This window comes from Diaphorina citri, unplaced genomic scaffold, assembly GCF_000475195.1.
Source record: "Diaphorina citri unplaced genomic scaffold, Diaci psyllid genome assembly version 1.1 scaffold34, whole genome shotgun sequence".
Lineage (NCBI taxonomy): Eukaryota > Metazoa > Arthropoda > Insecta > Hemiptera > Psyllidae > Diaphorina > Diaphorina citri.
In genome coordinates this window covers 325,583-338,971 of record NW_007377471.1, presented here as the reverse complement: position 1 = coordinate 338,971, position 13,389 = coordinate 325,583, and the positions used below count along the sequence as shown (strand labels likewise).

The 13,389-nt window shown below is 41.6% G+C and overlaps 1 protein-coding gene across 1 annotated transcript in view; it reads left to right on the top strand.

The window, feature by feature from the left end:
* The window catches only part of LOC103511607 (nuclear receptor corepressor 1), an 84,829-nt gene extending 73,015 nt beyond the window's left edge, over positions 1–11,814 (top strand). Inside the window, exons 9-17 of the mRNA XM_026825358.1 lie at positions 2,166–2,405; positions 4,130–4,234; positions 4,795–4,851; positions 6,279–6,461; positions 6,773–6,949; positions 7,686–7,847; positions 10,041–10,185; positions 10,580–10,879; positions 11,480–11,814. Coding sequence (XP_026681159.1) covers positions 2,166–2,405; positions 4,130–4,234; positions 4,795–4,851; positions 6,279–6,461; positions 6,773–6,949; positions 7,686–7,847; positions 10,041–10,185; positions 10,580–10,879; positions 11,480–11,814 — 1,704 coding nt within the window. The remainder of the gene's footprint in view (positions 1–2,165; positions 2,406–4,129; positions 4,235–4,794; positions 4,852–6,278; positions 6,462–6,772; positions 6,950–7,685; positions 7,848–10,040; positions 10,186–10,579; positions 10,880–11,479) is intronic.
* Positions 11,815–13,389: the final 1,575 nt, after the last annotated feature.

Here is a 13,389-nt window from a genome sequence, read left to right as displayed (position 1 = left end):
GCTTATCCTCTTCGCCTCTTCCCGTGTACAGACGGGGTTGGCGTTTTTCGTTGGCTTCTCAATCAGCCCTCTAACTAAGATGATTGCTTTGGACTGACATTTGGCTACAAATTTTACGAGTGGATGCCCTTCGCACCCAACCTTTGCTATTTCTTTAGCAAGGGAAATTCAGGCAGGTATACTCACTCCCTGTTAAAATTCTCGCAGCCAGACTAAGCTGGTCTACTTCCTGTTTAATATCCTCCAGCCAGACAGTTATCATTCGTTCAAGTAATATTCAAGCACCTGGTCAAACTTCGTGTCACTTGAAATAAGTCTCCACTGTAAGATTGAGAATTAAAGTTCTGTGCTCGTCTCTGTTCGTGAAGAGTATTGAACTTTTGCGTGGAGGGAGCGATGAGTAGGTGTCTGTCGTTGGAGCGTAGGGGGGAAGCAAAGTGAACGTGGGAGCTTGGTGTTGCGCGATAGGAGATAGAATATAGATATTGAATTATTGGGAGAGAGAGATATAGATATATCTCAGGTGTTCTTATGTGCTTGAGATCGATAAAGTATGAGAATGTTTACCAGTTGCCAATACCAGGGTCCAAGTGTCTGGGGTATTAGAGTCCACTCTTGATAAGTCGAATTTCAGGGGACCTGAGTTTTTTATTCGAATTATCGAGAGGTTCGGATTATCAAGATGTTTGAAGTATACAAAAGACAATTTTTTATTCAGAAACATAGATAAAGGACAGACAAAACTTTGCAGGTTACAACTAGTTCTAGCTTGCAAGTTCAATTTATAGCGTGTTTTTGTGGGTACACTTAGCGTATTTTCGATTCTACACTGCTAAGTATCGAACTCAGGACTCTCAGCTACAAATTGTAGACCCGATGATTAGTAGGTGAGCCACCAAGTTCTGGAGATCAGGGCAAGGATTACCTTGAAATATCTCGTAATACTAGCAATATTCTAATACTTAGTCTAATACGAATACCTAACTATAATGATCCAATACGTAGGTATATTCAGTCAATAGAGATTTTAATGTTCTTAGTTCTTATACATAGCTAATACATAGTTACATTATAAGGCTATAGTGAATGTTATGTACTAATACTGTAGGTACCTATATTAATTCTATATTGGATATAAAACGTAGGTATACTGGTATATTTTCGTTCTATAGGTCATGTTTTTATTTTGTACATGAGGTAAGGTGGTGAACATATAAATGATGTGAGTTGTTTGAATGTGACACCGTTATGTGTGTGTGTTGTTGTTGTTAAATCGACGGATTTAGGTTTGGTCGTTAAAATACTGATAATATCGAAGGTCATGTTTTTATTTTGTACATGAGGTAAGGTGGTGAACATATAAATGATGTGAGTTGTTTGAATGTGACACCGTTATGTGTGTGTTTTGTTGTTGTTGTTAAATCGACGGATTTAGGTTTGGTCGTTAAAATACTGATAATATCGGGAGTCAGGTTTTTGATTCGCATCTAAAGTGGAGTCGGTTTTAGATTCAAGTCACTTCTAAGTGCAGATTTGGAAGTTATGGAATTTCAAACTTCCATGGAAGGAGTTTTTAGTATCAAATACCTACCTACGCTTATTTTTATTTTTTCTAGGGGTTTTATGATTTTGTTGTGGAGAGTTTTTTTACGATCCGGTTTTGGTTTGACTGGTGATTTCTGTGTTTGATGATATTCTGCGGATTAAGTTCTCTTTTATTAGCATAGAATAGAAGTGACTTTCAGAACGATACTAAAAGGTCTCTTTACTTTCGCCGAACAAAACTGTTTCATGAATTTGACTGGCAAATTACCTAGTGCTAGCCTCCTACTCACAACAACCTCACTCAGCCTGAGATTAAAGGTAGAAACACACTACTATCACGTCACGTGAGCTCATGGGGATTCAGAAAAAGTTTTCTCATAATATTGTAGGTAGTTTCGTTCAGAAACGCTGCACTACTCTCACGTCATATGAGCTCACGTGACGTGATATTAGTGTGTTTCTTTCTACCTTAATAATGGGTATACTATACTACTATACTTCTATACTTTAAAAATACTCTTTGATTTAGCCAGAAATACATTACTTTTGTCTATTTAGGGATAGAAGACCTAGACAATTCTATTCTAATCCAACCATTTATTTTCTGTTTCCCCCCGCAGGATCACAGCCAGAACACGGGGGTGCTGAGTTCGATGGGCGGGGCCGGGGGCGTGGGCGGGGGGCCCGGCTCCGTGTACAACCCCCAGGTGGAGGCCATCTCGCCGACCCTGCCTCCGGACCCCGTCAAGGAGGACACGACGCTCAAGACGGTCAAGGACGAGCTGATAGGCAAGATCGGGAAGGTGGACAAGGACATTGCCCAGGCGGAAACCTGGGTCAACGACCTCAAGGAGAAAGAGGTGAGAAATGGGGTCAATGACCTTATGAAGGTTGCGGTCAATGAAAAGAATAGAACAGAGAATAGAATATACCCTGTTTGTACTGCCGAAATGAGACTAAAAAGGCCCCTTACCCCCACAGTCTAAACAAGGTCTTCTGTATTTGTTACCTGAGGGGATCTCCGGTGTGTCCACTTAAGGTGTGTCTAAACATAAGTCGAACGACCATCGATCCCCGTCGATTCGCATCGATGGAAGGTCGATCGACGGTCGTCGACTATATGTGGACACGCCTCTAGGTTTTGGTTATACACAGGGCTAGGCTAGATGATTGAAGAAGACGATTTTCTCGTCTTCTATTATTCAAACCTGAGAGAGAGAGGTGAGAAATGAAGGTCGGGGTTAGTGAACTCGAGGCAAATGAAAGTTTGGGGTCAGTGACCTCAATGAACATGTGAATGTCAGGGTCAAGGACCTGACATGACCTCAATGAAAAGGATATTAATTTAAAATTGATAAGCTCATGGGGATTCAGAAAAAGTTTTCTCATAGCTCATGGGGATTCAGAAAAAGTTTTCTCATAGCTCATGGGGATTCAGAAAAAGTCTTCTCATAATATTGTAGGTAGTTTCGTTCAGAAACGCTGCACTACTCTCACGTCATATGAGCTCACGTGACGTGATATTAGTGTGTTTCTTTCTACCTTAATAATGGGTATACTATACTACTATACTTAAACGCTGCACTACTCTCACGTCATATGAGCTCACGTGACGTGATATTAGTGTGTTTCTTTCTACCTTAATAATGGGTATACTATACTTTAAAAATACTCTTTGATTTAGCCAGAAATACATTACTTTTGTCTATTTAGGGATAGAAGACCTAGACAATTCTATTCTAATCCAACCATTTATTTTCTGTTTCCCCCCGCAGGATCACAGCCAGAACACGGGGGTGCTGAGTTCGATGGGCGGGGCCGGGGGCGTGGGCGGGGGGCCCGGCTCCGTGTACAACCCCCAGGTGGAGGCCATCTCGCCGACCCTGCCTCCGGACCCCGTCAAGGAGGACACGACGCTCAAGACGGTCAAGGACGAGCTGATAGGCAAGATCGGGAAGGTGGACAAGGACATTGCCCAGGCGGAAACCTGGGTCAACGACCTCAAGGAGAAAGAGGTGAGAAATGGGGTCAATGACCTTATGAAGGTTGCGGTCAATGAAAAGAATAGAACAAAGAATAGAATATACCCTGTTTGTACTGCCGAAATTAGACTAAAAAGTCCCCCCCTTACCCCCACAGTCTAAACAAGGTCTTCTGTATTTGTTACCTGAGGGGATCTCCGGTGTGTCCACTTAAGGCGTGTCTAAACCTAAGTCGAACGACCATCGATCCCCGTCGATTCGCATCGATGGAAGGTCGATCGACGGTCGTCGACTATATGTGGACACGCCTCTAGGTTGTGGTTATACACAGGGTTAGGCTAGATGATTGAAGAAGACGATTTTCTCGTCTTCTATTATTCAAACCTGAGAGAAAGAGGTGAGAAATGAAGGTTGGGGTTAGTGAACTCGAGGCAAATGAAAGTTTGGGGTCAGTGACCTCAATGGACATGTGAATGTCAGGGTCAATGACCTGACATGACCTCAATGAAAAGGATATTAATTTAAAATTGATGCATTTTATAAGAAAGTAAAAATATGTACAGCTAAATGCTAATCTGGACATTGTTTGGTTTTTCTTGCAGAAAGCGTTAGAGGAGGCGTTGAAAAAGCTGCTGGAGGAACAAGAGAGCATCAAACCTCAGCCCCCGAAACAACCCCTAGCTCAATTAGTGTACAAAAGAAATAGGGTAAGTCACGAGCTGCGGCCTTGTATTTTTTACCGACTTTAGGATCAAAAATTATTTTATTGATATTTATTAGAGTGCAATTTTTTTCCTTTGTTTCTAAAATCGCCCCAGAAAGTCTCATAAGTGTGGTGCCTTTGACACACAAATCAGTTTTCTACTCAATGTGCCACCCACTCCTTTCACTCCCTTCCAAGTAGATTCGTATAAGCTTTTTTTTTGAAAGAGGTTTGACAGAGGGAACTGTAACTGCTATGGTCTTATCGTCCCGAAATCGAAGAGAGAAGGAAGACAGGATAAGAGAAAGCCAGCCGTTCCGAGAACGAACATTATCCCATCAGGATAAAATCCACCCCGGACGGGAATCGAACCCGCGGCCTAGCGCTTACAAGGCAGACGCACTACCAACTAAGCTAACTAGGCTGGCTTCGTATAAGCTTAACCCGCCTTTTAGGGCTGTTTGCCCCTACAGCTAAGCCTCAGTAAGTTAGGTACCCTTCCTAGTTCCTAACATGATTTATTCCTATGTTAATAATTATTCGTGTCTGTTGTTTATTTTGCAGGAACTAGCGATGCAGGCTCATGCTCAAATGCAAAGACTAGGTCCTCCAATCGATCTGGTAAGTATTCTGCCTGTTCTTCCTCTACTTTTTCTTCAGCCCTAACTAGGGTGATTGCTTTTGGCTGACATTTGGTTTTGGCTACGAATTTTACGAGTGGGTGCCCTTCACATTCAACCTTTGCTATTTTTTTTAGTAGGGATCGGGTTAGCCAGTCACCAGACTTCCTTACTATAACTGGCCGAAATCTAACACTCTGAAAAACTATGACAATCCTCCAAACTATAGTGTGTCCAGATCAATGTGACAGCAAAAAAATAGGCATTGTTGCCAAACATATCACATGTACAATGGTAGAGAATCTTCAAAAGGGGAAGGTATGTTGCACAGTGCTTCCTCCGACAGTGAAACAAAGTCAGGTAAGGCGATATCCACCTTACCTGTTCTGGAATCCAACCTCTGAACTTAGAGCTACCTCTGCACTTTAAAAGAGAGAGTTTATCAAAAATAGACCTTTACCTCAACTGCAACAATGTAAGGATTTTCTGCAATCTGATTGGTTCCTTCATTTTGGGTTGATAACTCATTGCTGTCACATTGATCTGGATGAACAGCTTACTTTCCATGTGAGGTTCATTATTTTCTAATCGCCCGTTTCTTTCCTAGTAGTGATCCGAGCACGCCGGTGAAGGAAGAAAATAGCGGGCACTCTCATCATAGACGAGGTATGTATGAAGCGAAATCATTAAGGTATATACAATGTAAGTATATAAATGGCCCCCTTTTTTACTTTCCTTATTTTTACAGTGCAATAGTCCTAAACTAAAATGGACGCGGCACATCAGGGATCAGGAAGAGACCGCCTTAACATAATAAATAATGGCCCCCTTTTTGTTATTAAAATCTCAAATGATTTGTGTTTAAAGCAGAGCTTTTTCACAACTCTTTGTGGATATCACAGCATTACTAAGTGCCTCCTTTGCAATCAATATCCATATTTCAATAATTGTTTTATACTGATACATTTCTGAGTGTATGCATATGCAGCCATTGGTCGCTAATCAAATAAAGTAGCTACTCATTTGTCCTCACGTCGAAATCTACTCTAGGTAGAGTCGAAAAAACTTAGACCCTGGGAATTGAACCCAGGACCTCCTCGTGTATCACTGATACGAATGTATGTGATCTACGAGTATAGAGCCGTACAAAATGAATAATGAAGTCTATTGGTATTAAATGACATTTTGATTTGCCAACAATCACATTTAACTTACTATGTTGTGTCAACTTCAAGTCGGAAACCACAACATTATACAATGTAAGGATTTCCTACAATCTGATTGGTTCCTTCATTTTGGGTTGATGACTCATTGCTGTCACATTGATCTGGATGAACTATAACTATTTTGGCAATGATTATTTCTTCAGCTTACTTTCCATGTGAGGTTCATTATTTTCTAATCGCCCGTTTTTTCTTTCTTCCTCAGCCGATCTACAACCAGCCCATGGACACTCCGACGTTCCAGCAGAACGCGGCCCGGCATGCCGAGTTCCGGCCTCGCCTTGTGGAGATGATACGGAAGCGAAAACAAGAGGAGGCCGCACGCCAGACCAGACTCACCGAGACCTATTGCACTCTGGCCGCGCAGTGGTTCAAGAAAGTCGAGAAGGTAGGTCCAAAGTGCCAAATTCACTGGTGGTGCAGGTGGGTTTCACCAATGACTTAATGAGAGATTTCACTAATGGAAGATTTTTTAATGATCGAAAAAGGAGTTTTTAATAGTACAAAAAGGAGTTCTTAATAATCCAAAAAGGAGTTTTTAGTGATACAAAAAGGAGGAGTAATAAAGTAGCTTCCGTGGATTTCAAGTTATACCACTATCTAAGAAGCACAATTTCGTCTAGAGTGGGGATCGAACCTGGGACCTTCCGTGTGGCAAGCAATATTCTAATATTCGTGTTATTTTGTGTCTTCCCTCAGATCGAGAACTCGAGCAAGCGCAAGGCGCGGGAGCTCAAAGCGCGCGAAGTGTACGAGAAGATGTTCCCGGAGATCCGCTACAACCGCGAGGACAAGGAGCGGTTCAGTCGCGTCGGAGCGCGGGTCAAATCGGACGCCGACCTGGCGGAAATTATGGACGGCCTTCAGGAACAAGAGGTGAGTTAGGGTAGCGGTAGACAATTGAGGGTTGTGACGGAAAAACATATAGGCTATAAGACTTCTTTCTATAAGTACTTACTTACTTACTTTCCGTAAAAAAACATTGTCAACGTCAAATATTGCGCCAATGTGTTGCAGTCTTGATTGCGATTTCATTGGCTGCTATTAGGTCTTGTTGTGTACAGGGTGTCTCCAGATCAGGACAAACTAGTCAAGTGAGCCATACCTTTCAAGGAAATAAAAAAAAAAATCTTGTAAAAAGTAGGGGAAAAATCTGATTAACCTTTCAAGAGTTATCGCGTAACAAACATTATTGCATAAGAAACAGTATCGCACAACAAACAGACAGTGGTTTTTAACTTTTCGGGACAGTTGGTATTTGCTTCCCTCTAGTCTGACAGACTTTTCTGAATTCTTGGAAGTATTTTTAAACGTTTGGTGATAACAACTAAAAGCTGATCTTCAAGTAGACTCGGGCAAAATTGTGGATATTGTAAAAGGCCTAAGGTCGCACGAATTAAAATTATTAAAAAAAAAAAAAAAAATCAAGCTTTCGCATTACTTCAAGGCACATTCTTTTACATCCATGGCTATCGAAGAACGGAAAATTTTGGTTAGAAAATTTCCGCCCTGCCCCCGGGAAACAGCACCTGCGGGTTGAGAGTCAGTGCTCTTGACCACTCAGCCACAGATGTGGGCCCTTTCATTTGATTAATCTCCTTCCCTCCCCCAGGCTGAGGACCGTCGTCGCCACTCTCTATCTGTGATACCTCCCATCATTTGCGACCCCCGCCACCCGTTCACCGGACCTCGCTTCATCAACAACAACGGCCGCGTTACGGACTACGAGGCGGAAATGCGCGACCGCGCCCAGGCCAAAATGTGGACTCAACAGGTGAGTAGCGAGGCCGACCCTGGGAGGCTTTGTTTTAGAATTATTATTAAATTTATTTCAAGAGGTTTGATAGGAGGAATTGTATTTGGTAAGGTTTTCGCGTTACGGACTACGAGGCTGAAATGCGAGACCGCGCCCAGGCCAAAATGTGGACTCAACAGGTGAGAATTCCGCTACTATTGTCGAGGCCAACCCTGAACTTATAAGAAATTCAAAAATAACTTTTAATTATGTTAAGCATACTTAAATGCTTGTCACAAATATCGTTAGATAAATTATATGAGTTGACTTGGACTTGAACCACCAACCTCTAGAGCCAAAGTCCAACGCGTTAAACACTGCACCACTGAGGTTAATTTTGTCAAACTAAAAACATAAACGAAACTCAAATATTAGGCGAGTGAGGAAAAGTTTTCTCTCCCGCAGTCTCTGCAGCTGCACTCTGTGTATTTATGGTGATTTTAGCGATCAAAAATTGATCATATCTCAGGATCGGTTTAGATTTTCGCAAAATCCTTTCTTATTGCACACCTAGACCATAAAAGGAATATTCCTACCAAATTTCAGCTTTCTAGGTGTTGTGGTTCTAGAGATAGAGCGATCAGTGTGTGAAATGTGAAATGTGAATGAGTGAATGGATCTCGTTCTTATAATATAAGATTTATTTCAAGAGGTTTGATAGGAGGAATTGTATTCGGTAAGGTTTTAGCGTTACGGACTACGAGGCTGAAATGCGAGACCGCGCCCAGGCCAAAATGTGGACTCAACAGGTGAGAATTCCGCTACTATTGTCGAGGCCAACCCTGAACTTATAAGAAATTTTAAAATAACTTTTAATTATGTTAAGCATACTTAAATGCTTGTCACAAATATCGTTAGATAAATTATATGAGTTGACTTGGACTTGAACCACCAACCTCTAGAGTCAAAGTCCAACGCGTTAAACACTGCACCACTGAGGTTAATTCCTGGGATTATTATTATTTTCAAGAGGTTTGATAGGGGGAATTTTAATTGCTAAGGTTTTATCGCCTCAAAATCAAACGAAGTGAGGTGTCGAGTTTTGAAGCGAAAGTTTTTTTCTTAAGGATTTACGGCAGGATTCTCACGCAGTGAGCTCTTTCACCCAACCAAGTTCTTGGAGGATTTATATTGATGGAAGAAAGTGCACAGAAAAGTAGGTCTTATCATTCCCAAATCGAAGAAAAAAGAACAGGATAAGAAAAAGCCAGCCGTTCCCAGAACAAACCTTATCTGTTTAGGATAAAGTTTTAACCGAGCTGAGTAGCGATGTTTTTTCAATCGGACTCGATCCATTAGCGTCATTCTAACCTTAGATCAGCACCATCAGGCATTAACATAACTTCTCCCAAGATTATGTTGTGTTTAAATGGTGCTACAGCAAACCCGATTGTGTTAGTTAAATGTGGCTTCGTATGTGTAGAAGTCTCGTCATGATAAGCACAATACAATGTAGACCTAACTCGGTAGTGTAGTGTGTAGTGGTAAAGACGCTCACCTGGTAAACAGGAGGGCGCAGGTTCAATCCCAAACGAGGCATTTACTTTTTTTAAAGGTCGGTTTTCGATTATTTAATATAGACGGGTGTCGCTTCGAACTCTTGACGTTCGCGCACCTCCCGGCTCGCTTGATATGTGAATTAATGCTGTGGGGCATTACCAACTTGGGATTGAGATGAAACGAGGATTTCCCTATACTTAATACCCTGGTCAACCTCGGAGTTAACTCAATCCTGAGACAATCCACGGTGGTAAAACCTAATTGAAGCAATGCGAAAGCGGTTCAAAGGTCCATGTGTAGTGGTAAAGACGCTCACCTGGTAAACAGGAGGGCGCAGGTTCAATCCCAAACGAGGCATTTACTTTTTTTAAAGGTCGGTTTCGTTTATTTAATATAGACCGGGTGTCGCTTCGAACTCTTGACATTCGCGCACCTCCCGGCTCGCTTGATATGTGAATTAATGCTGTGGGGCATTACCAACTTGGGATTGAGATGAAACGAGTATTTCCCTATACTTAATACCCAGGTCAACCTCGGAGTTAACTCAATCCTGAGACAATCCACGGAGGTAAAACCTAATTGAACCAATGCGAAAGCGGTTCAAAGGTACATTTTTTTTTTTTTTATTTACCAATTAATTAAATTAACTGAACCAATTCTTTGCGATTTCAGGAGCGGGAAGTATTCCGGGACAAGTACATTCATCATCAGAAGAACTTTGGCCTCATCGCGTCCTTCCTAGAGAGGAGAACACCGTCCGACTGTGTAGAGTACTATTATCTGTCCAAGAAACGCGAGAACTACAAGCGAGCTATACGTAAGTACCGAAGAGAGAGAATAAAATATACCCAGTTCATACTGCCAGAATGAGACTGAAAAGTCTCTTTACTCCCGCAGTCTAAACAAGGTCTTGTGTCATTGGTACAGAATAAAGTCAGCAATTAAATAGTCCAGTTCCAAAAGTGGACATCTGAAAACTCATATCTTTTCGAATAAGCAGCCGATTATTGGTTTTGGTCTTGAAAAAAAAAAGCTAAAATCCAAGGGAATCTGTCGGTATATATGTCAATCCTAGCAAAGTTGACATTACAAGGTCAAAGTTCCAAGATGTCTAGTTTTGGCACCGAAAACCCGATCTGTCCCCTTTTGAAAAGCTCGAAAAAAATACGTGTGACAAATTAAAACATTCTTGATTTTTCTTCTCTCCCCAGGTTATAACAAATCCCGCGCTCGTACGAGAGGCGGCAAAATGGGTAAGGGCGCCGCCGGGGTCAACCACCTCAACAACGTTCTGCCCCCACTCGACCCCATCTTCAACAATACCGGGGTCACCACACGACTGCAGCGCGAACAGCTGATCAAGCAGGAAGTGCCCAGGGGCGGCCAGAGTGGCGGTCGAAACAATAGTAGTAGCGGTAATAGTGGAACCGCCCCTGCCGCCGCCGCGCCTAGTAGTGATCCGAGCACGCCGGTGAAGGAAGAAAATAGCGGGCACTCTCATCATAGACGAGGTATGTATGAAGCGAAATCATTAAAGTATATAAATGGCCCCCTTTTTTGTTGTTAAATTTATTGTGATACCTACCAGTTATTGTATTCAAGATGTTGAGTAATCAAAAAAAGAAAGTATTGTTGAAGACGATTAATTTTTGGTGAAGCTGACAGCCTCTTCTCAATCAATTTCAAAATCTCAAATGATTTGTGTTTAAAGCAAAGCTTTTTCACAAATCTTTGTGGATATCACAGCATTACTAAGTGCCTCCTTTGCAATCAATATCCATATTTCAATAATCGTTCTACACTGGCTATGCAGCCATTGGTCGCTAATCAAATAAAGTAGCTACTCATTTGTCCTCACCTCGAAATCTAGGTAGAGTCGAAAAAACTTAGACCTTGTCGGGAATCGAACTCAGGACCTCCTCTTGTATCACTGATACGAATGTATGTGATCTACGAGTATAGAGCCGTACAAAATTAATATTGGTATTAAATGACATTTTGATTTGCCAACAATCACATTTAACTTACAATGATGTGTCAACTTCAAGTCGGAAACTACAACATTTGTAAATCTATTGTTCTAATTCATTTTCTTTTTGGTTTTTCTTCAGGTGTGACCCCAGTACCGTCATCCGTCACCACCACGAACAGCACCCCCACTCCTACCTGTGATAACCCCACCACCACCACCGTCACACCGTCCAGTAGTACCGTGACCTCCAGTAGTAACGCCAGCGTGACCACTACCTCTACGACTTCTTCTAGTGTGACGACCAGTAATGGTATAGCTGGTGTGACGTCGAATATAACGAGCGCGACGTCGAATAGCTACTCGGGTGTTACCACGACGACATCGACGACGGGTAGTGCCGGCGTTCCGACGTCGCATTCCCAGCCATCCCATGGTCATGGCTACCAAGGTAAGAAAATGAGCCGGCGAGGATAGCACTTTGGTTGTACCAATTCACGAACGAGCAGATCTTATTATTATTATTATTATTATTATTATTTTTTTTTTTCCATCAAAAAACAACAACCACATTCATCAGTATGCAAGTCTCCTAGAATAATCCTCGGGCTAGGCTAATTTGTAAAGTTTATTCAAGAATATTTAGAATGAGCGACGAAATGCTTTCCAAACATCACGAGAAAAAAATTCCAAGTCCACTGTTTTGTCTGGAAAAAAAAGCGAACGGGAAAGTTTTGTAATGTAGAAGGATAACGCGGAATAATGTCTGTTCAGGCAAAGTTTGTCACACGTGCTCCGAATGACAAAGTGATGAAAAAGAATGAAGAAAGGACAACATAGAAAGACAGGAGCAAGAGACAGAAGGAAGAATAGAAGAGAGATTAGATGAACAGGAATTGTTTTTCTTCGTATCTTGTGCTTTTACGGCATTATCAAATAGACTGCTAAGACTGCTTCAATTCTTTTAAAGTGGGAAACTAAGAATGTTAGAAGGATATTGTGAAGTGAACAATGAAGAGTATCTAGCACATTTTCTTTTATTCATATTGTTGAAATTTGTTGTCCAAGAGGCAAACAAAATCTACGAATGGAACGGCAAAAAATTCGACCATCACCTAATGCTTACATACTTTCCGTATCTGCTTCTCATATCACCGGTCACTGATATATCTTGTTCCTCCAGTAATTAGCCACATAAATTCCTCTCATTTGCCATATACTTCACCTAGGTGTAATTCAATTATTTTTCCTAAAAAATAAAATGGAAAAATGTCCACCTTTCAAAAAGTTCTCGAGACCTAAAACCAAACAGGTCAGAAACTTCCAATTTTTCTCCGAGCACGTCTTTCGATTTTCCCACCTATTGTTTCGTCTACCTCTTGAAGAGAGACTAGGTTCATTTCTTCTCGCACATGGGTGCGTGTTTCTGATCATCCAATTTACAATATTGACATGTCTTGTTAGTAGTCTCATAATTACATACTTCAAATTGCTTTAATCATTGATTGATATACTCCAGGGGTGGCCAGACTTTTTTTGTTGCGGTTCCCTTCTTAACTTTTAAAAGTGTTCGAGGTTCCCCCCCACCCACACCCAAAGAATAAAAAATAAACTCACCAATTTTTGTTGCTAAGCCATTTTTCTTTAATTCTGAATGTCATCTGCCAACTTCTGGAAATCCACTTCATACCGAACCCTCGAGCGGTCAAGCAAAAACTAAACTAAACCCCTTCCCCCCTCTCCTGAATAATAAAACCAATGTACCTATATCATTCTACCAGAAGGGACCGGGAGCTTGCATTCCTCATTTGTCAAAACTGTAGGGCAAAGCTGATTTCGTGTTTTAGACAGTAAAAGAGGCAGCCAATATTGTGCTGACAGTGTAATATTTCCTACTGGTCGGGAGGGGAGACGTGAGAACAATGAAGATTTATCATTTTCTTTGAATTTCCCCCCAAAAGCTCCTCCCCGACATTACGTTACTCTCGGTCTCTCTCGTCTATAGCAAGTAGAAGGTCATACTGTGCAGTTCCTGGTAAATAATCTGAAATT